Source organism: Cyprinus carpio, chromosome B22 (assembly GCF_018340385.1).
Source record: "Cyprinus carpio isolate SPL01 chromosome B22, ASM1834038v1, whole genome shotgun sequence".
NCBI classification, from domain to species: domain Eukaryota; kingdom Metazoa; phylum Chordata; class Actinopteri; order Cypriniformes; family Cyprinidae; genus Cyprinus; species Cyprinus carpio.
The window spans coordinates 3,066,406-3,087,669 of NC_056618.1; the positions used below are offsets into that span (position 1 = coordinate 3,066,406).

The following is a 21,264-nucleotide window of genomic DNA, read 5'->3' on the forward strand; positions in this document are numbered from 1 at the left end:
ATGATTTGAAGTATTTACTAGTCTAGTCCTCTACTGTCATGTGGAATTTATCTCTAGTCCTGATCAAAGACACTCATTACCATAGTGTAAACTGCTCAGAACACTCCAGCGAGCACCTAGCAACACCCTAGAAACTGCCCGGAACACTCCAGAGAGCACCTAGCAACGCCCTAGAAACTCCAATCACAGCAAGAACTCCAATCTCCAGCGAGCACCTAGCAACGCCCTAGAAACTCCAATCACAGCAAGAACTCCAATCACCTAGCAACGCCGTACAGAATGTTCTTGCAGTAGTTCAGACAACGCCTTAGAAACCGCCCAGAACAGTAGTACAGAGCATATTGGCGCCCTAGAAAAGGTTCACACACTCATTTTCTGAATTCATGCTCTGCTGCAGGCGCTGAAGATCCAATGTGTTGGGAATGTGCCCAGCGTTATCAGGCATGATGATGTCATGATTTGGTTGGGTTCCAAGTTCGTGAGGTTTGATCCTGAGGGTGGCACTGCACGCTAACAGGCTACTTTACAAACATCAGCTTGTCTGAGCTCGAGTAGAGTGAGCAGTAATCAGCAGGAGAGCTCTGAAATCCACTGTGCTTCGTAAAGCTCTGCAAATCTGAGCTGAGTGTAGTAGAGTTATTGAGCTCTCTGCAGCACATCGGGACGGACAGATGATGCTGGAGCCGTCAGACGAGCCGCGAGATCAGCCTTCATCTGCTGAAGTGAGTCTGATGTGGAGAAACAGATTTAGTATTTATTCCCTCTGGGTTTCTGTGTTTGATCATCTGTAGCTGATTAGCATCTTGTTGTGGCAGCCAGAACATTTTTGACTTTTTACTTTGGTCGTGTTTTTCCATTCATTCTTTTTCAGTTGATGAGTCTTGAGTTGCAGTGAATGACTTCAGCATGTCAGTGTGTTGTTAGATGCAGCATCTTCTAAAGTGAGTTTCAGATATGGAGGGTCATGATTTTGAGGTTCAGATAAATTCATTGCCTGTTCTGTTACTGTTATTCTTCTTTTAGGCTTTCTGGGAATTAGCTAAACCACAGAAAATATTAACTTGTTAACAATTATAGTTAATGACCTTATCAGGTGAATCTCTCTCTCTCTCTCTCTCTCTGAATTATTTCAGAATTAATTTCTCTTTTCAATTATATTTCTATATTGTGCATTGATAGATTGGTGTGTGTGTGTGTGTGTCCTGAATGAAATTATTTGTGTGCTCAAGTGAGGCTCAGATGCACTGCTGGAAGCACACACACATTTCTGCACGTAGAAATGGTTTTATTTAAACGTAACCCCGGGTATTTAGACTTGTATGGTTTAACATTATGTAAATGATGTCTCTTACTGAAACATGTAGTAGAAAACCCATAAAAGATTTATGATATTTAAAAAATCCACATCATTTTATTCATATTTTGGACTATGGGGGCACCATTATTTCGATGATGTGAAATGGTTACACTCGGTGAGCTACTGGCGCTGTCTGTTGCTATTTTTACTGCAACACGATTGATAAATAAAATACTGATACGATGACCACAGCTACAGAAAGAGCTTACTGGGGGCGATGGATATAAGCGTAGGCTTAAACCAAATGCTGTACCATCAGTTTTTCCCCACGAGGAGTCTAAATGCCCCTCGAGTGAAATCCAGGCATCTTTTCTCCTCTTCTCATCGCTAGGAAAGCAGTAAAGACTACATCGCTTCTCTTGTTGCCCTTTGAATATTACAACCAAAAACCGCACGGCAGGGTATTGTAGCAGTATTTTATTTTCTGAGTTGTGTTGCGGTTAAAATAGCAACAGGTAGCAGTGGCTCACCGAGTGCAACCATTTCACGTCATCGAAGTAATGCCCCCCCCACCATAGTCCAAAATATGTACAAAACGATGTGGATTTTTTAAATAACGCAAATCTTTCATGGGTTTCCTACTAAATATTTCAGTAAGAGACATCATTTATTTTATATTAAACCATACAAGTCTAAATTGTTAGTCTAAAAGGTTTCCTTTAAGCTAATGAGGCACTATTTATTTATTTATTTATTTTCTCAGATGTTTTACAGCTTGTAAACAGAATGGACCCCATTTTATATACATTCCTTGTGTTTGTGCACAATAATAAAAAAGTTGCTTATAGAAACATGTATCCAAATGTTATATTGTTGCAATAGTTTTGTGTTTGAAGCCTTTCTAAAATATTGCTAATAGTTAGAAGAGTAATTTCATGTTGGTTAACTTAATAAAGGTTATGGCAATAGTAACAAAGCTCTGGGATAAGTGGAGATCTCTGGAGGGGAAACTGACCTTTAGCCTCGATGTCCAGATCAAAAAGCCTCTTCAAACGTGTGTGTTTCAGGAGGAGAGTGGAGCCCCCACAATCCACTGCAAACGGACTCCATTCTGCTGTCAAACAAACACTTTACACACAAAAAAAAAACAAAGCCTAGTTTCTCTTCACATCGTTTGATTCAGAATGTCACAGAAGTGAGTGAATTGGCTCTGGATCTCGTGCACCGCTTTGGGACCTCAATTAAAAGGAAAGGCAGGGGAAATATGTGGAGTTAGAGTTAATTTATATATTTATTTGAAGTTCTCCTCAGGGAGAAGTGCTTCATGTTTCACTGGATCACTGGATGTGTTTGGAAGAAACTGAGAGTGGTTGAAAGGGAAAACATTCCGTCTGTGTGGCTTTCAGTCGGATGTGATTGACACACGAGCTGTCCGTTTAGAGCCCAAACCTGGTCCTGAATGCATGGACCGCACCTCAGTTTGAGGCTGCTTGCAGAAGTGATGGGACCGACTGAGAAGAAGCAGTATTGTTTTCTTTTGAATGAAGCAGGTCAGAGTGAGGCAGTGCATCTTGGGAGATTTCTGGCTTATTTTTAGAGTTAGCCTGAGAATTCAGGCGGAGGTCACCTCGAAAAGTTCAGCCTTTCCAAGTGGCCATGAAATACATTCTCCTGTGATGTGGTGAATTCCAGTCGTATTATTTTCTGCTGCTGATGCATTTATCAGTGTGCTGTTCAAATCCGTCTCTTGTGTGGATGTTTGAATCTGAATTCATTTTCCTGGACTGATTCTTCATTCAGACAAAGACAAGGATTTCTCTCTTCTCAAGGCCATTCTCTATGAATGCGCAGACGTTCACTCAGATGAAGATGTGATGACAGTTGATCGGTTGGTTGATGGCTCAGCTCTAGCTCCTCGTGTAGGTGTCCAGGACTGTGGTCTGTCATGAAGAAGTGCTCATATTTCCTCCCACGGCTCTCACAGGAGAACACTTCGTGTCCGATTACTGTTTTTATCCCGTTCACTCTCACTTCCGCTCACCTCGTCTTCCCTCTTCTCAGTGCTCAGAGGAGACCGTCACACCCTCTATCTGACATCACTTCCTCCAGTAACTCCAGCGTCTCTCATGCGTCTGCAGTCACACATCAGCTCGGCTCCCTCAGCTGAGTGTAGTGAAAATCCTCTAAAAATCCTTGAGCAGGATTTGACCTTTCTTTGTTGTAAAATGAGTTTATTGCTTTCACCCAAAAGAAGATCCTCATTGCTTTTGTGCGAGATAAATGAATACAACTTCAACTGCAAAAAGAAATATGATACTGCTGATGAGTGTAGTTTAGGCATGGGCCGGTATGAGATTTTGACGGTATGATAACCTTAAAGGTGCCATGTGTAAAAATTGAGGTAAAAATATCCAAAAAATGACCTACACGCATCAAAAGAATGAGAAGAAATAAGGGCGATGATGTCATTAAAAAAATGTCAAGTTATAGTGCTGCAGAGATATCAACCTTAATTAGCATTAGCATTACTAGCCACGGCCCGACAGGTGTCGTAATACCAGTTTCGGCCATGGGAGGCGGTATGCGGGCAACATAACCACCAGCCAACCTGCAATACACGAATAACTCGCACGGCTTGTGGGCGTACTTGAACCTGATGTCAATCGTGTGGAAGGTACAGCCCACTACTTCGTTTCAGTTCAGGGAAGAGAGCGGAAGGATGGCTGAAGCCCCTGGCAAGAGACACCTACCACCACCACCCGCTACAGGGAACACAACCGCGCTCGGAATCACAAATCAAATCCGATAAGAAAAGGAGCCGAAACAGAGTAAAAACATCGGCACTGCTTTCCATCGCTGGAGACAACTGATGGACTTGAAAGAAATGAGGTTCGACTCCGAACTTGCAACATTTCTTTTGGATTGGTAAGTAAGATGCTGTTAGTATTTCGCTAGAAGTTTGTTTTATATGTTTGCGTATTTTTTTCGGGAAGTTATAACATAGAAATGTATCGAAGGCTGTTCGATAAACGTGCTAATGTTAGCGATGGCTAACCGTAGCTGCGTTTGATAATTAGCTAGCTATAACTTACCCACAGATCCGATCCCGGTTTTCACCTGTTATCTACCAAAGCCCGTCTCTACCAAGCTGATGCTAAAGTGTAAACATTACCTAAGAAGCTTGAAATGTCTTCGATGATAATGAACCCGAGAGAGAGAGAGAGAGAGAGAGAGCGCGCGCCCCCGCCGCGCGCGCGCACTCACTCACTATATTCAGAGCGGTCAAGTTTTTGAAAGCGTGTGAAAAGAGTCAATTGCGTGTGTCTCACGGTGAATGCGTGAGAGTTGGCAGCTCTGGTTACGTTGGTTGGCGCTAGCTTGGCTCAGCTGTCTGATGTTGACAGAATGCTGTCTGTCAAATTAATTTAATTCAAATAATGTGTATATACAACTCAAAATGTAATATGAACAAAACGAATATGAACATATTCACTGGTAAAGGTGAAGGGGAGTAGCTTGAAGATGTCATGTTTCAAAATCACTTGACATCACCCAACGTTCCTCTGGAGGCAAAACGTCCTTTAGGCTTCGGCTATGGCTCTAGGGTTGTTGTGAAGGTAGGGGCGGAGCATAGAGACTATGCCGTTTCTCGTTTGTTACTCTAGAGTAGACCATTTCACTTTATTGAGGAATACTGCCCCCATCTGGTATGGAATGTGGAGTATGACTTGATTTTTTTGCCAAACATTACACATGGCTCCTTTAAGCAAAAATATCTCGGTTTCACGGTATCACTGTATTGTTGTTACAGCTCTGAAATGTTATTTTTAAATGAATGGGTAAAAAATAATAATAATAATAAAATTTCACTGGATGCAATATATTTAGTTTTTGAGCAACATACAGAATATTAGAAACAGTAGAATTAGTTAATTTTTTATTTGATTTGTTTCCTTAAAAGAAAAAAAAGACTGACATCTTTATTTATCCTAAATCTGTAATTTCAAATACATATCATTTATTATCATTTAGTTATATAATAATAATCATACACATAATTTGATTTAATAATAACCCAATCTGAAGCAAAAACAGAATGTTCTGACAAGCTTTGTGAAATTATACTACATGCCTGAAGGAACAAACAGCAGAAGCTCTGAATGAGATGCAGGTTCTCTCTCTGACAGCAGGAGGCGCCTCTGGAACACAGATACAGAACAGATACAGTGTTTCCTTGGTTACCGCTGTAAACACTGCTTTAATATGAACTATACAGAGACCAGATGAAAAGAAAATACCACGTACACTTTCCTGAAGACAGTCAGCTCTCCTCAGAAACACATTCATATAAACCCCATATCAGTATTGAGGATTTTCTTCCAATAGTTTGTGCATCATGAACAGTGAGTGATCTGCCTGCTGCAGTGTTTTTCTCTGTGCGTCCGTCTTCAGTGTCTCTGGCCTGTGTTAACGGTGTTAACAGACTTCATGTTTTCACATAAATTACATTTTGTCCAAAACAGAGAGTTGCAATAAGGCAAAAAACGGACGGTTGTCGATCGTGCTAAGGACAACGTATACTTCGGCCGTCCACACACCGTCGGCATTACGTTATTTTCATCATCAAAATAATGAGCTCGACACATGTGGTACTGCGCATGTGTCGAGCTCATCCATCTGCGCTCATCTACGGTGGAGCATACTTTTGAAAGCTGTGCAGACACGGCGAGACGGAAAGGAACGCTGAATGTGAAGTGTACCCGGGTCATCCCACACACACGTGACTGACCGCTCGCTCACCAGCAGGAGGAGGAGGGTCAGTGTTACTCTCTGAGGGATTCCTACTCTTTCAGTCTTTGAAGAGACATGGAAAACAGCGCATACCGCAGGAACGGTATCATGGAAAATATTAGTGGTTTTGAAACCGTGAGAAAATCTCTAAATCAAGGTTTAGATGTGTTCTCTGAGCTAATAAACTTGGGTGAAGCCTCTTAACCTGTAATAAGGCAGGCGTGTGAAGCCGCTGGTTGTGAAATGTCACTCGGAGGTTGGCCCTACAGAAAGTTAAAGCCCTGTTGGTGCTCAAATATGCTTTTTTGAACTGCTCTTTCCATAAGCAGATGCAGATCTCTGATTGGCATCATGTCTATTGTGTTTGGCAACGATAAACAGTGTTTAGTCAAGACTGTTCCCAAAAAAGAAAAGAGCTTCCAGTAGTTGCTACAATATGTAAGTGTGTACTTTTTACATGAATAACTTTGGCCATTCGTTGTGTGTGGTGATCGAATAAGAGTATTAAAGACCAACTCAAATCAAAGAGTTTGGTGGGATTTTGTTCCAATCAATTAAAAAAGACAAGCCTTTCAATATTTCCTGTCCCAATTTTCTGTTTGTGTTCATAAAACATTACATGTGGGTTTTTAAGACTTTCATGTGGCACCTTTTCACACTTTCTGCAAAATGTTATCTGTATAATATTTGTCGACTGCAGCCTGTAGACTGATTCCACATCTGGACTCGTGCTGTGATTGGAGTTCACTCTGTATGTATGCGGCATTACTGGATGTGATTGAGGTAAAGTGTTAAACGGGTACAAAGCAGGATCAGATGTAAATCTCTGCACATGAATGTAGCCTGGTGTCCTGTTTTTAAAGCACTTTCTCTTCAGAGCACATTAACCTAGTGAGACATTTGCGTACATGCCAACACATGCTGACACTAAATTATTCCTTTGTGATGTGACTTGACAAGAGTTTCCCGCAGCGTTTGTGTTTGGTGCTGTCGATCCTTTCTAAAGACTGAGAGACAAATTAGAGACAGGAGGAGCGTGTACAGCGACCAGTCTATAGTGTGATTCATAAATAAGTGCCCTGCAAACACAACTATGCATTCAAACTCCTGGAAATCAAATAAAATCAGCCAATCCGATTAAATCTGACCGGACTGAGAAAGGGTTGTCCAGTTCTGTATGCATCAGATGAAAGGAACAGCATTTCACTTCTCTTACTCGTTTGTACTGTATTTATTTTAAAATGCTCGGTCGGACTCTCTTGGTGTTTTTCCCAGTGGAGAGCCTCCCTTCAGCTTCCATATCCTCCGTTTATCTGCTTCTCCTGCTGGTATTTCCTGAACTCTATTGTGCTGGCCACGTTTGGTCTCTCACACCGCTGCGTCCTTCATGCACTCGCGCTCGTGTGTGTGTGTGTGTGTGTGTGTGTGTGTGTGTGTGTGTGTGTGTGTGAGGCTTCTTTCATCTTGTGCTGAGCCGAGCGAGTGTATCAGCCTTCTGCGGGATGGTAAGTGGATCTGTGCGTCTGTCAGCTGCTGCGGGAAACCCAGACGTCTGAGGAGTGTTACGTGCACATGTAGAGAACTGATGCGTCAGTTGATTGCTGTGATGCTGGTCTGCTGGTTTTTAGACAGTGATGGTGGTTAGTGTCACGGTGATGTTGAGGCAGGTCATAGAGCCGGAGCTGTACAGTATGTCACCCTAACAGGCTTCAGGTTTGTGTGTTTAAACATGTCCTGAACAGACCCAGAGGGAATCTGCAAAATCCTTTAGTATTTTCTACAGTGCTTTTGGAGGAAATCTAAAGAATTCATGTGGTCAGATGTGTTTGAGTTTGAATGGTCTTTGTAATATGACATGAGAACAACAGGCTCAGGTCTTCATTTTATTTATTCAGCAGTGAAAAGTGTCCTGCTTTTGTCAGTTAGTTACATTATGCATTGAATATCATGCATATGACATCAATTTTGATTTTGATTGTGACTTTAATAAGCAGACATGCACGAGATGCGTGGACTTTGGTGAATGACCGGTATTCTCTGGTTCCTGTTGCGCTTGATGAGTTCTGCAGACACAGATACAGTAGGGAAATTATGGGTCAATATGTATCTTTTTCTCACTGACAGAACTCATGACAAGTCTTTACATGTCAGATCTTTGAGAGATTTCCCAACTAAACCATCAGCAGCAGGTGAGCCTGGGGTCTGTGAAAAATTTGATTAAAGAACAATAATATTATAGCTTATAATAGTAATTTCATTAATGATGAAAAATGTATCAATATTAATTAATATTCTACTAAGACAAATATCATATTTATTAAAGTGCTATATATTGTAAATACACATCCAACAGTGTATCTTTAACAAGATCCACTGTTAACCTAAATATTCCAGAGAATTGTTTAATAATTGATAATACTGATTATTTTTTACACAGTAAAATGTAGCTGCTTTAATATTGTTTCTTTTTATTTTTATCTATTTATTTTTCTGGAAGTGTGACATGACATACAGCCAAGTGTGGTGACCCATACTCAGAATTCATGTTCTGCATTTAACCCATCCAAAGTGCACACACACACACAGCAGTGAACACACACACACACACACACACACACACACACACACACACACACACACACACCCGGAGCAGTGAACACACACACCGTGAACACACACCCGGAGCAGTGAACACACACACCATGAACACACACCCGGAGCAGTGAACACACACACCGTGAACACACACACCATGAACACACACCCGGAGCAGTGAACACACACACCGTGAACACACACCTGGAGCAGTGAACACACACACCGTGAACACACACCCGGAGCAGTGAACACACACATCGTGAACACACACACCATGAACACACACCCGGAGCAGTGAACACACACACACCGTGAACACACACCCGGAGCAGTGACACCGTGAACACACACACAGCAGTGAACACACACACCGTGAACACACACCCGGAGCAGTGAAACACACACACCATCGTGACCCGGAGCAGTGAACACACACACCACCCGGAGCAGCAGGAGGAGTGGTGAAAAAAAACAGGAGGTGCACACACACCCGGAGCAGTGAACACACACACACCGTGAACACACACCCGGAGCAGTGACACACACACACCGTGAACACACACCCGGAGCAGTGAACACACACACCGTGAATCACACACCCGGAGCAGTGAACACACACACCGTGAACACACACCACCGTGAGCAGTGAAACACACACCACCGTGAACACACACCTGGAGCAGTGAACACACACACCGTGAACACACACCCGGAGCAGTGAACACACACACAGCGTGAACACACACACGGAGCAGTGAACACACACACCGTGAACACACACCTGGAGCAGTGAACACACACACCGTGAACACACACCCGGAGCAGTGAACACACACACACAATGAACACACACCCCGAGCAGTGAACACACACACCATGAAACACACACCCGGAGCAGTGAACACACACACCATGAACACACACCCGGAGCACTGAACACACTCACACCGTGAACACACACCCGGAGCAGTGAACACACACACCGTGAACACACACACACCCGGAGCACTGAACACACACACACCGTGAACACACGTGAGCACACACACCGTGAACACACACCCGGAGCAGTGAACACACACACCGTGAACACACACAGTGAACCACACACACCATGAACACACACACCATGAACACACACACCGTGAACACACACCTGGAGCAGTGAACACACACACCGTGAACACACACCCGGAGCAGTGAACACACACACCGTGAACACACACCCGGAGCAGTGAACACACACACCGTGAACACACACCCGGAGCAGTGAACACACACACCATGAACACACACCCGGAGCAGTGAACACACACACCGTGAACACACACCCGGAGCAGTGAACACACACACACCGTGAACACACACCCGGAGCAGTGAACACACACACCGTGAACACACACCCGGAGCAGTGAACACACACACACCGTGAACACACACCCAGAGCAGTGAACACACACACACCGTGAACACACACCCGGAGCAATGAACACACCACACCGTGAACACACACCCGGAGCAGTGAACACGCACACACCGTGAACACACACCTGGAGCAGTGAACACACACACCATGAACACACACACCATGAACACACACACCGTGAACACACACCTGGAGCAGTGAACACACACACCGTGAACACACACCCGGAGCAGTGAAACACACACACCGTGAACACACACCCGGAGCAGTGAACACACACAGTGAACACACACACCCGTGAACACCACACCCATGAACACACACCCGGAGCAGTGAACACACACACCGTGAACACACACCCGGAGCAGTGAACACACACACCGTGAAACATGAACACACACCTGGAGCAGTGAACACACACACACCGTGAACACACACCCGGAGCAGTGAACACACACACACACACACACCCGGAGCAGTGAACACACACACACCGTGAACACACACCCGGAGCACTGAACACACTCACACCGTGAACACACACCCGGAGCAGTGAACACACACACACCGTGAACACACACCCGGAGCACTGAACCACTCACACTGTGAACACACACACCCGGAGCAGTGAACACACACACACCGTGAACACACACCCGGAGCAGTGAACACACACACACCATGAACACACACCCGGAGCAGTGAACACACACACCATGAACACACACACCATGAACACACACACCGTGAACACACACACCCGGAGCAGTGAACACACACACCGTGAACACACACCTGGAGCAGTGAACCACACACACCATGAACACACACCCGGAGCAGTGACACACACACCGTGAACACACACCCGGAGCAGTGAACACACACACACCGTGAACACACACCTGGAGCAGTGAACACACACACCATGAACACACACACCATGAACACACACACCGTGAACACACACCCCATGAAACACACACCCGGAGCAGTGAACACACACAACCATGAACACACACCCGGAGCAGTGAACACACACACCATGAACACACAACCGGGAGCAGTGAACACACACACCATGAACACACACCCGGAGCAGTGAACACACACACACCGTGAACACACACCTGGAGCAGTGAACACACACACCATGAACACACACACCATGAACACACACCCGGAGCAGTGGGTCTCTCGCATCATATTTGTTTTCTGGTCCTGGACTCTGAAGTGTTGAACTGCAGGAGACTCATTCAGTCTAATGCTTTGCACGTTCAGAAGAGGAAAAACCTGAGGGATTTATGGAGATTGATCGGCTGACTGTGATTGGTTTCGAGTATAGAGCGGTCAGAGTTAACACTCCAGATCGATGTAATGCTGAACATGGTCTGTATTAACTCTAATGCTGAGTCTCTGCTGAAGTAGAAACTCTGCAGAAGAGCTTCCCACATGTCTGCCAACCATGGACTCGGCGGCCTAAAACCCCTCGGGCAGAGCTGATGATTGACAGCTGGTGAAATCAGCAGAAGATGCATGTACACTGTCCCTTACACTGAACCCTGATCAGAGAGACAAATCCAGCATGAACCCCAAACATGAGCTGAAGCCACAGCCGCTCGTGTCCAACACTCATGTCATATTATACCATGTTGAGCTGCCAAATAAGCACTGGCTGTTTGGATTTGATAGTCGTGTCATAACCGTGCATGGCACATTGGCCATTTTTTTTTTGGACTATATGTTTACAATAAAGCCAATCCAAAACCTACATGCTCCTGTCTGTTCAGAGCAAAGTGCTGTGCTTATGGCTGGATGAACGTTTGAACATGAACAATGAACATGACTCATAATAAAACATGAAAATGATGTACTCTTTTACATACTTGTGGTTATTCAGAAAAATACTTAATCACGGGTTGTTTTGTATTTCATTTCACATTATTCTATTCAGATTTTTCTATTCTATAAAAATGTATATTTTAAAAGTGAAGCTACGTCCAGCCACTAGGCTTCCAGAATCGAGCTTTTAGCTGTTTGAGAACAATACAGAGCTCATCAAGATCATCTCTTTCTCCTGTCATTTGAGTTCATTTAAATGAACCTGACTGATGCAGACATCCTTTCATGCCTGACCCTTGATAACTAACAAATTCCTTGTTGCTGGATTGTTTTTTCTCTGGATAGGGGAAGTGTTACTTCAGCTAATAACCCTTACAAAGTTAAAACACATATTTCTATATTTTACACTTTCCTTACATATGACAAATGTAATTCAGTTTCATATTCCTTGGTATTATTCAGGTAATCTGTAAATACTGTCTTGGACAGAAATCTAAATATATCTGAAATTCCAGTACAGTCTACTAGTGCTCTGTTTAATAAAAAAAAAATAATCATATTCGCACAAGTCATATAGTTTTAGCCATATAAGGCATAAATCCTCCAAAGTGTAAATGCTCAGTGACTCTATATTAGTAAAGTACTCTATATAGTATTTAAACACTTAATAAAATATGTAATATGACAGAGTATCAAAGCACAATGACACTAGAGTGACACAGAGTGTGCTAACTCTTTAAACAAAACATTACACAAAAAACCCCTGAATGCATGAGAGTCATATGATCCTAAGCCTGAAGTGAACAAAACACAAAAGTATTTGACCACATATATTTATTTACCCAAAAAGTCATAAAATAACTACTTTATTCTTAATTGTTTGTTTACATTTGTCTGAAGCTGCTGATTTGAGATGTTTGCTGTGAGATTGATCAGATGAGGATATACAATCAAGTCCCTCCAGAGAAGCAGATCTCAGCTTGATCTGAATGCTGATCGCTCACAGCTTCAGCCGCTTACCGCACTGCTTAAATCTTCCCTCATATAGCGCTTTTATTCATACTGCTGAAACAGAGGGAAGTTCAGTGCCTTCTGCATTCTGTATTTATTTTACTGTTGTTTTTGCAAGGGTTTCCTTCACAATGTTTTGCAAGGTGCACATGTCATATATCATATAATCAGAGTTGTTAAAGGTATATTTTTAAAGGTATAGTACTGAAAAATTTATATTCTGACATCATTTATATATATATTTATATATATTTATATTTATATATATTTATATATATATATAAAGAAAAAAGTAGACAGAACAAAACAATAAATAATAAATAAAAGAAAATAAGTCAATCGAATAGAAATAGGATAGAAAGTGCAAGTGTTAGAGGGTCAAGGTTTTTTTACATTTTATTTTATGCAAGCAGCTATTGGTAACAAGTGCAAATTAATGAACAGAGGTGTGACGTGCTCTTTCTGGCTTATTAAAGACCACTCTTGCTGATTAGTTGCAGAGGTGTGATGGAACTGGCTGGACGTCCTGCCTAATGCCTTATAGACTTTATTCCAAGTTCAAGTCAATCTTCTGGTCACAGCATTTCTTTTGTGCTTCTGCTTATTCATATTTGACGTGTTGCATTTGGTGTTTCAGCTACAGCACGCTGAATATGCACAAACATCAGATTTGAGAGCTACAGTAAGATTTGAAGGGGAACAGATTTAGTGAAACACTTCTGTTCCTCACACAAGAAATATGCGCTGCATTCCACATAGACTCCTGTTGTTGTGTTAACAGCCACTGCATCCTAGACTTTCTTTAGAAAATCTCTTTTTGTCTCCCATGGAAGAAGGACTGACATGAGGGTAAGTGCACTTTTAATTTCTAGGTGAACTTTTCATTGGAGGCTGATGGTTCCAGTGATTGGACAGCGGAAGAGGACAGGCGGTTGTCTCTGATTGTTAAATCACATCCTCAGGGAGAGTCTAATGCTCTTATTAAAGCAGTCCATGTCTTCCTGCAACAGGAAATGACTGTTATATTTTCTCTTATGGGGCTCAGCCATGTTGCTCAGTTATATATTCAAGTTTTTGTATGCGTGTGTGTGTGTGTGTGTGTGTGTGTGTGTTTGAGTATTTTTAGATAAAGACACATGTGAAGTATTCTCTGGCAGATTCCCTTGTAATACCTCTGTTTCCCCGTCTGTTCTCCCTGTAGTCTCGTCCTGGTTTCTCAGTAAAAATGGAAATAATGTTTGGCATACTTTCACAGGCACGTGCAGCAGAACTGATGAGCCTCTGAATCCCAAATAACTGTCGTAGCCTTCATCTTTATTTCTATGGCCACTGCTACACATCAGTCACACACTGGACAGGGACCGTCCCGTTCTAGTATCCTGCGGCCTGTTCAATGGCCATATTGGCTCATAGTTCACCACATACTGATTTGACTCAGCCCTGATCTTACAGATGATCTGCCCTGCCCAACTTTTCCCAAGTAGTTATTGATAGACTGACATGCTGAAGATGACTCAAAACATGACTCTGAGCGGCGTGACGTGTCGACTTCTGACTCAGCCGTGAGTTCGGGCTGCGACTATCGGTTTGGTGTGGTAGGAATGTTTGGGGAAACCTGTTTGTCTTCCTGTAGCTCAAACAGTAGAGTGTAGCATTAACAATGCAGAAGTCATGGGTTAGATTCCCAGGGAATGCAAGAACTGATAATATGTGTACCTTGAATGCAATGTACAGTCAATGCAATGTAAATAAGCAGTCATTTATTCTGCTCCGGGTGTGTGTGAGTGTGTTCACTACTTACTGCTGTGTGTGTGTGTGTGTGTGTGTGTGTGTGTGTGCACTTGGATGGGTGAAATTCCGAGTATGGTTTACCATACTTTCCACACATCTCGTCCTATCCTTTCCAGAAATTGCATATAGCAGCTATTAACATACTAACACCATATCTTCATATGACTAAGTCTCAGTCTTGATGAGTACACTCTCAAGTATCGGCGTTCTGAAGATACTTTTGTCATGCATGGAGTCAGAAGGGCTCGCTAGCAGCAACCTTTTTATTTTGGCACACCTGCCTGGAAGTTTCTAGTGATCCTGAAGACCTTGACTAACTGGTTCAGGTGTGTTTAATTAGGGCAGAAGCTAAACTGTGCTTGAAGATGGCCCTCCAGGAGCAGGACTGGACCCCCCTGATTCTGGGTTTATCACTTATGAGAGGGGGTTAAGCTCTGGAGACTCTGGTCACTGACACATTGAGATGGTTTATGGGGAGTGTCTGGCTGTTGTACAGTCTGTGTGTTGTTTGGCAGAGGGGTGCCGGCAGTCAGCGCGCTCGAATGGCATAATAGGATAATCGTTCAGAGGATACACTGTAGGGAGGGTGTTGCAATAAAGGACACAATATCAACAACCCCCCCCCATTCCATTCCAGAGTGCAACACACTTTTTTCCAAGATAATTTACAAGATAAATTATTTAAATGAAATGCACATTTCAGGTGTTTTCTTCAAGTATGTAAACAACCTCTCCTGTGTCACGATATTCAGGGAGTGATTATGGCCCTGGATCCACTTCTTCAGGGTGATTGGATTACAGTTGGTCAGTGGAGACAGATTGCCATTTACAGCCGCAGAAAACTGGAAAACTGTTTGGTTTGGAGGGCAGGACTCATGGTCAGAGATGCATCAGGGTTTACACTACAAATGCAATGTGGTCACATGTTTCTGAAAACATGACCATATCACAAAATCTGTTTGAACCCCTCATACACCTGTGCCACTAGGAAGGGCGACTCACGACGTGGTAATAAACGAGACTGTTGTTTTAAACCACCGCACACTTTTAGGTGTTTTGTCAGGCCATTCTGTTGGTAATGAACCCCATGCACTGGAATTAGGCCACCTCGATAGCGACTAAAGCTCTTTCACAATGCAGCAAGCAAATCCAAGACTGGGGCACGACCTTCCACATTCCTCTGTTGTTATGTCTACAACTATTGTGTGTATCTCAGGTGAAGTCGGTCTCCACCCCTTGCCGTCTTGGCACAGAGAACTTTACATAAGAACCATTCAAGACCATGAATCGTTATTCTTTATGGGAGAAGTAATAGTGCCATTCACTATTTCTTTCACTCGAGGTCCACTGAAAATCAATAGACAGTGTAATCCCGCTTTCCCTCTGGAGAGTCATGGCTGTTGGCAGTGAGAATGCCGCTGTATTCGCTGTGTATCCGTCTGAGTAAGGCTCATTAGCATGTGCAAAAATGCTTGATTGTTCATGTACGATTGATTTTGGTCTGTAACTCTGAAGGTGCGCTGCTGGTTTGATGTGACGGACCTCCCCTGTCGACTGTACTTCTGCAGGTGGCTTGGGAGTTGTCATGCTCCAAACGCCACAATAAAACAACACAAATATTTAATTTGACTTGTGTTCTAAGTTCTAAGTCATCTGAAGTAAAACAAGAGCTGTGTAAAGAACAGACCCAGAGCTGCTGATCTTCTGTGTTACACAGAAGAAAAGAGTCATATGAATTTGGACAGACGTGAGGTTGAGTAAAATGATGACAGCATGATCATTTCTGGGTGAACTATCACTTTAACTGGCTGGTTTGATTTCTATGAGCTTAAGCTGCATAACTGTACAACGACCTGACGCATAGCGTGTTTGCTCATTTCCTTCAGGGAAAAGAAGTCTTGGGATTTCCACAAAACAAAGCAGCAAAAGTCAGCACTGCCATTCTGATCCATAAATCAGCACTCCAGCGTGTAATTTGCATTTCTTTTAGCCACTGGCAGGGGAGCAGCCGCACATGATGGGGACGGTCGGGTCAAAGCCGCAGGTGCCCATGATAACAGCATCTCTCCGCGCCTCTAATGACCTCGGGCCAGCCTCATCTGGCCTTCCTCCTGCTGTGGGAAGTGCTTCATCAGCAGATCACCACGGCCGAAGGGAGGGGATATCGCCCGAGCTGCATCGAGTTTGAACAGGAACTTAGAAGACTTGTAGATAAAGACTCTAATTGAATGTGACAGGAAGTCTGGGAAAGGTACTTTGGCAGCGCCGGTCAGTCCTTGAGAGCGTAGTCTGCAGTTAAGAACTAACTAGGTATGTGGGAAATGGCGAGACAATGTTTTCAGACCTAGAGACCATAACGTGCTCTCTGTGGGAAGTACTGAGCACGCTTTGATATGTTTGCTTATGTTTGCTTTGCAAGGAAGCAGATGTAATCTAATGAGGAGATTCTGCACCTCTGTTACTGAAACACGGTTTGTTCCAGTCTTTGGCGTGTAACTCATCCTGCACCATTATGTTTCATGAATGATTTATTGAGGAGAGATATGCTGTTCCTTTAGTAAGTGATCTGATTTAGACCTGAGACCAGGACATCCAGGAGAAATGGGCTCTTATGTACCATTTCAAAACAAATATCCATTTAATGGATACATTTCTTTATATTACCAGTAGGCATAATAACTTTTTTTTTTTCAATAATAAACAAAATGTATAAATTAATATACAGTGTGCTATAGCTCAAATAATGCATACTGATTTATTAAGCATAATCATATAAAGTGGAAGCAATCATGGTGTGTTTGTGGATGTTGATCTGCAGCTCTGTCCCGTCATCAGCACACGCGTGTGACATCATCATCCAGAGCCCGAACACATGCTCCATCAGGACATCGATCTCACGTCAGGCAGCGGCTCTGTTCTATTACAGTATATGATTGATCAGAGCTTCTGATTCTGATAGGGGCCTTCCTTCAGACAGTGTGTCATTCTGTGTCTCTTCTATTTAGTTTTTAAAGGGGTCATATGATGTTGCTAAAAAGAACATTATTTTGTGTATTTGGTGTAATGAAATGTGTTTTTTTGTGTTTTTGGTGTAATGTTATTTAATGTATTGTGTTGATTGTTTTTGTTTTTTAATAATATATTATCCGCCTTCTGAAACGCATCGTTGTGTTGTGATTGGCCGAATACCTCAAGCGTGTGACGGAAATATTACGCCCCTCACCATACTGTGATGCCATGTGTCCCGGAGCGCCGAGACGAAAACATTAAACCCATTATAAACAAGGCCTTTGTTGCATGCAGTGGGGACATGATTACGGATTATAATGACTAGTGGTGTGATGAGACACTTATCCCACGAGACGAGACGAGACACGAGACATCACACAAGAAATCCTCAATGATGAGATGTGTATTTTATAATGGTATCCTCAATGATAAAAACACAAAATGCAAAAAATGTAGGTGCATTTTGAAATTAAATTGTACTTTAAATTAAACATCTATTTTAATAAATTTTATGCAGGTATAAACATGTAAGCACTGCAAAAAGTTTTGCCACAAACTCAACTGACAGGCAAGTAATTGCATAAAATTATAAATAGTATAAATAAAAATAAATAATAAACAACACAAATAATATCCCTTTAAAGTAGCAGTCAGTCAAGTTTATTATTTAGTATTTCTACTTTAATAAAAAAATTTTTTTTTTTTCCTTTTAATTTTTCTCAACTCCTTTTTAATAGTATATACATTTTCAAATCAATTTATTAGAAGTTTAACAAAGAATACATGTTTAGGGCCCTATAAAATGTTTAATTTTTTCTCTCAATATTATTTAAATTTTTTTATTGTTACCAAATTCTGTGTTTTAGCATGTCTAACTATTTGAATGCATAACACAACTTAATTTATTCGTCCCTCAGAAATTCTGTGTTGTGTATTTAAATTTTTCTGGTTATCAAATGAAGGCATAAAACATTAATTTCATATTTAATCATTTAATTATTGAAAATTAAGCAAACCTTACTTTTTTGGCAAACAAAGGGGATTTACTATTAAAATTAAAACATTGAAGAAATGTTGTGTGATTATTCCTTTAAAATAATGTTTGTTTCATTTTAGTAGTAATAGTAGTAGTAGGCTGTGTACAATATATTGTTATTTCAAACCGGACTTTTATTTTGACAGGTTGCCATGAATATCTTTCCAGTTCTGTGTATGTGATCTGACGGTTGCCATGAATATCTTTACAGTTCTGTGTATCATGAAGTGACTCTCAGAGCAGTTCTGGAGTGTGTGTGTGTGTGTGTGTGTGTGTGTGTGTGTGTGTGTGTGTGTGTGTGTGTGTGTGTGTGTGTGTGTGTGTGTGTGTAAACTGCACGTCTGCGCAATTCATTAACAGAGACAGGCAGAACATGTGGGATTCATATTTAAATCGACTTTTGCAGCTTTATATTTACAGATACTAGTCCATATCGTGATTTAAGTGTAATGACCTACTTTTGGTTATCTGATTCAAAATTTGAGAAATTCTGACATTCCATGTTAAACTGTGAATTCTGTTTTTATGTCTGGATAAAGACTTCACTGCGTAATTTTCCTGCTTATCATGCGCCCACTTGCCTGATGTGAACATAATATCTTACATACCTCACATTACACACCACTGGGGAAAGAGCCAGTGTAATGCCACGAGATCTCATCACACCCCTAATAATGACAATACCAGCGGTTCTCAATTCCAGTTCTCGCACCCCCAGCTCTGCATATTTTGCATGTCTCTCTTTGTAAACACACCTGATTCAGCATTTGTGATCGGAGAAATGACAAAAACAAGTGCTAATCTACACTGCTCAAAACTCGCATTTGAATTATCAGTGGCAAATTCATTACATATGAAAACGTACTTACAGACTGTGAGTCAGAACAGCATCATTGTAGTCTTCTCTCCCAGGATCAGGAAACAGTCCTCCATAAAATGTGCTGCACACATCTGAATATTTGGGTTGAACTGTTCTGGAACAGTGTTGTAAATACAGCTTAACCACTGATTTCTAGTCATGTCCTCTTTTGGAAGAACAAAGAAAGTAGTTTCACTTTCACAACGAAACACAGCTTCTCCACGACATGGTGCCGGCGGCAGCAGAGAGAATAAAAGTTACGCCTTCTTTCTTTGTGTGAACATCTGGGCGGTGTTATCTTCCCACACAGTGACGTAGAGATGTGGGGCATGTTTAAATGAGGAGTTTTAGGAGAGCGTGGACAAGTCTTAACTTTTATAAAGAATATCTCTTTGGATTTGAGACTTTAGTCTTTGCAACTTTACAGATCTTCTTTATTCACCAAGAGCTTGTAACACTCCAAAGAGAAAGAAAAACTTGAAATCAGGTCATATGACCCCTTTAACCATTACATGTGTGGGAAAATATTCAAGTGACAGTTAAATGAATATCTAGGCTTGTCTCATGGTGTCTTACTGAGCAAATGTTGTCTGTTAGTTGTCTTTCAGATTAAGCTCCAGATCAGTGCTGGTTTAGTATAGATGCCACTATATAAGCAGATTTAGATACCTCTGTCTGACCTTCACTGACAGATTAAGCTCAAAAAGAAAGGATGAACAATGCATATTCAGCCATATCGACAACTGAACACTAATGCTCTGAGATTATCATCTGTTACGGACTCTTGAATGGAGACAGAGCACTTCCCAGAATGCTTTGCTGTGTCCTCCTTGTGACCACAGGGTCAGTTTTCAGCAGATCTGGTCAGTGTGAGGAGAGTTTCTGCAGACCTGGGATGTTGGAGCATGTGTATTTGCCGTGTGTGTGTGTGTGTGTGTGTGTGTGTGTGTTTGGCTCCTTTGTGCTGAGAGTGTGTGTGACGTGTTCAGCGGCGGCACCAGGCTTTGCGTGGTACTGCGGTCAGAGGCTGCAGACAGCAGCTTCACACACTTCTGAGAGGCTGTGAAAAGTGCAGTGCTGGTGTGGGGTGTGTGGCACATTTCTCACCCAAAATAATTCAGAAATCTATATTTATACAGATGTATCAGTTCATTTGTTAAGAACATTATGCTTGTTGATGGTTTGTTTCACATTATGGTAATCATGTTTATAGTAATGAGAATCAATTTATGTGCTTAAATGCTGTGTGTGTGTGTGTGTGTGTGTGTGTGTGTGTGTGTGTGTGTGTGTGTGTGTGTGTGTGTGTGTGTGTGTGTGTGTGTGAGAGAGAGAGAGAGAGACAGTGTGTGTGTTAGTGTGTGTGTGTGAGAGAGAGAGAGACAGTGTGTGTGTGTGTGTGTGTGTGTGTGAGAGAGAGAGACATAGTGTGTGTGTGTGAGAGTGTGTGTGAGTGTGTCTGCAAGACTTGTGAGAGTGTGTGTGTGTGTGTGTGTGTGTGTGTGTGTGTGTGTGTGTGTGTGTGTGTGTGTGTGTGTGTGTGTGTGTGTGTGTGTGTGTGTGTAAGTGTGTGTGTGTGTTCAGGCTTTGCAGATCAGGGACACAGTGGT

The 21,264-nt window shown here is 42.3% G+C and overlaps 1 protein-coding gene across 4 annotated transcripts in view; it reads left to right on the forward strand.

Annotated features, from left to right (window-relative positions):
• The window catches only part of LOC109049621 (septin-4-like), a 57,823-nt gene that overhangs the window by 15,943 nt on the left and 20,616 nt on the right, over nucleotides 1–21,264 (forward strand). The window contains exon 1 of one of the 4 annotated variants that reach the window (XM_042749970.1): nucleotides 402–722. The exons of the other annotated variants lie outside the window; for them this stretch is intronic. Within the exon in view, the coding sequence (XP_042605904.1) occupies nucleotides 672–722 (51 nt within the window). The 5' untranslated portion in view covers nucleotides 402–671. Of the gene's footprint in view, nucleotides 1–401; nucleotides 723–21,264 lie in introns of those variants that run through there. 4 annotated transcript variants of the gene reach the window in all.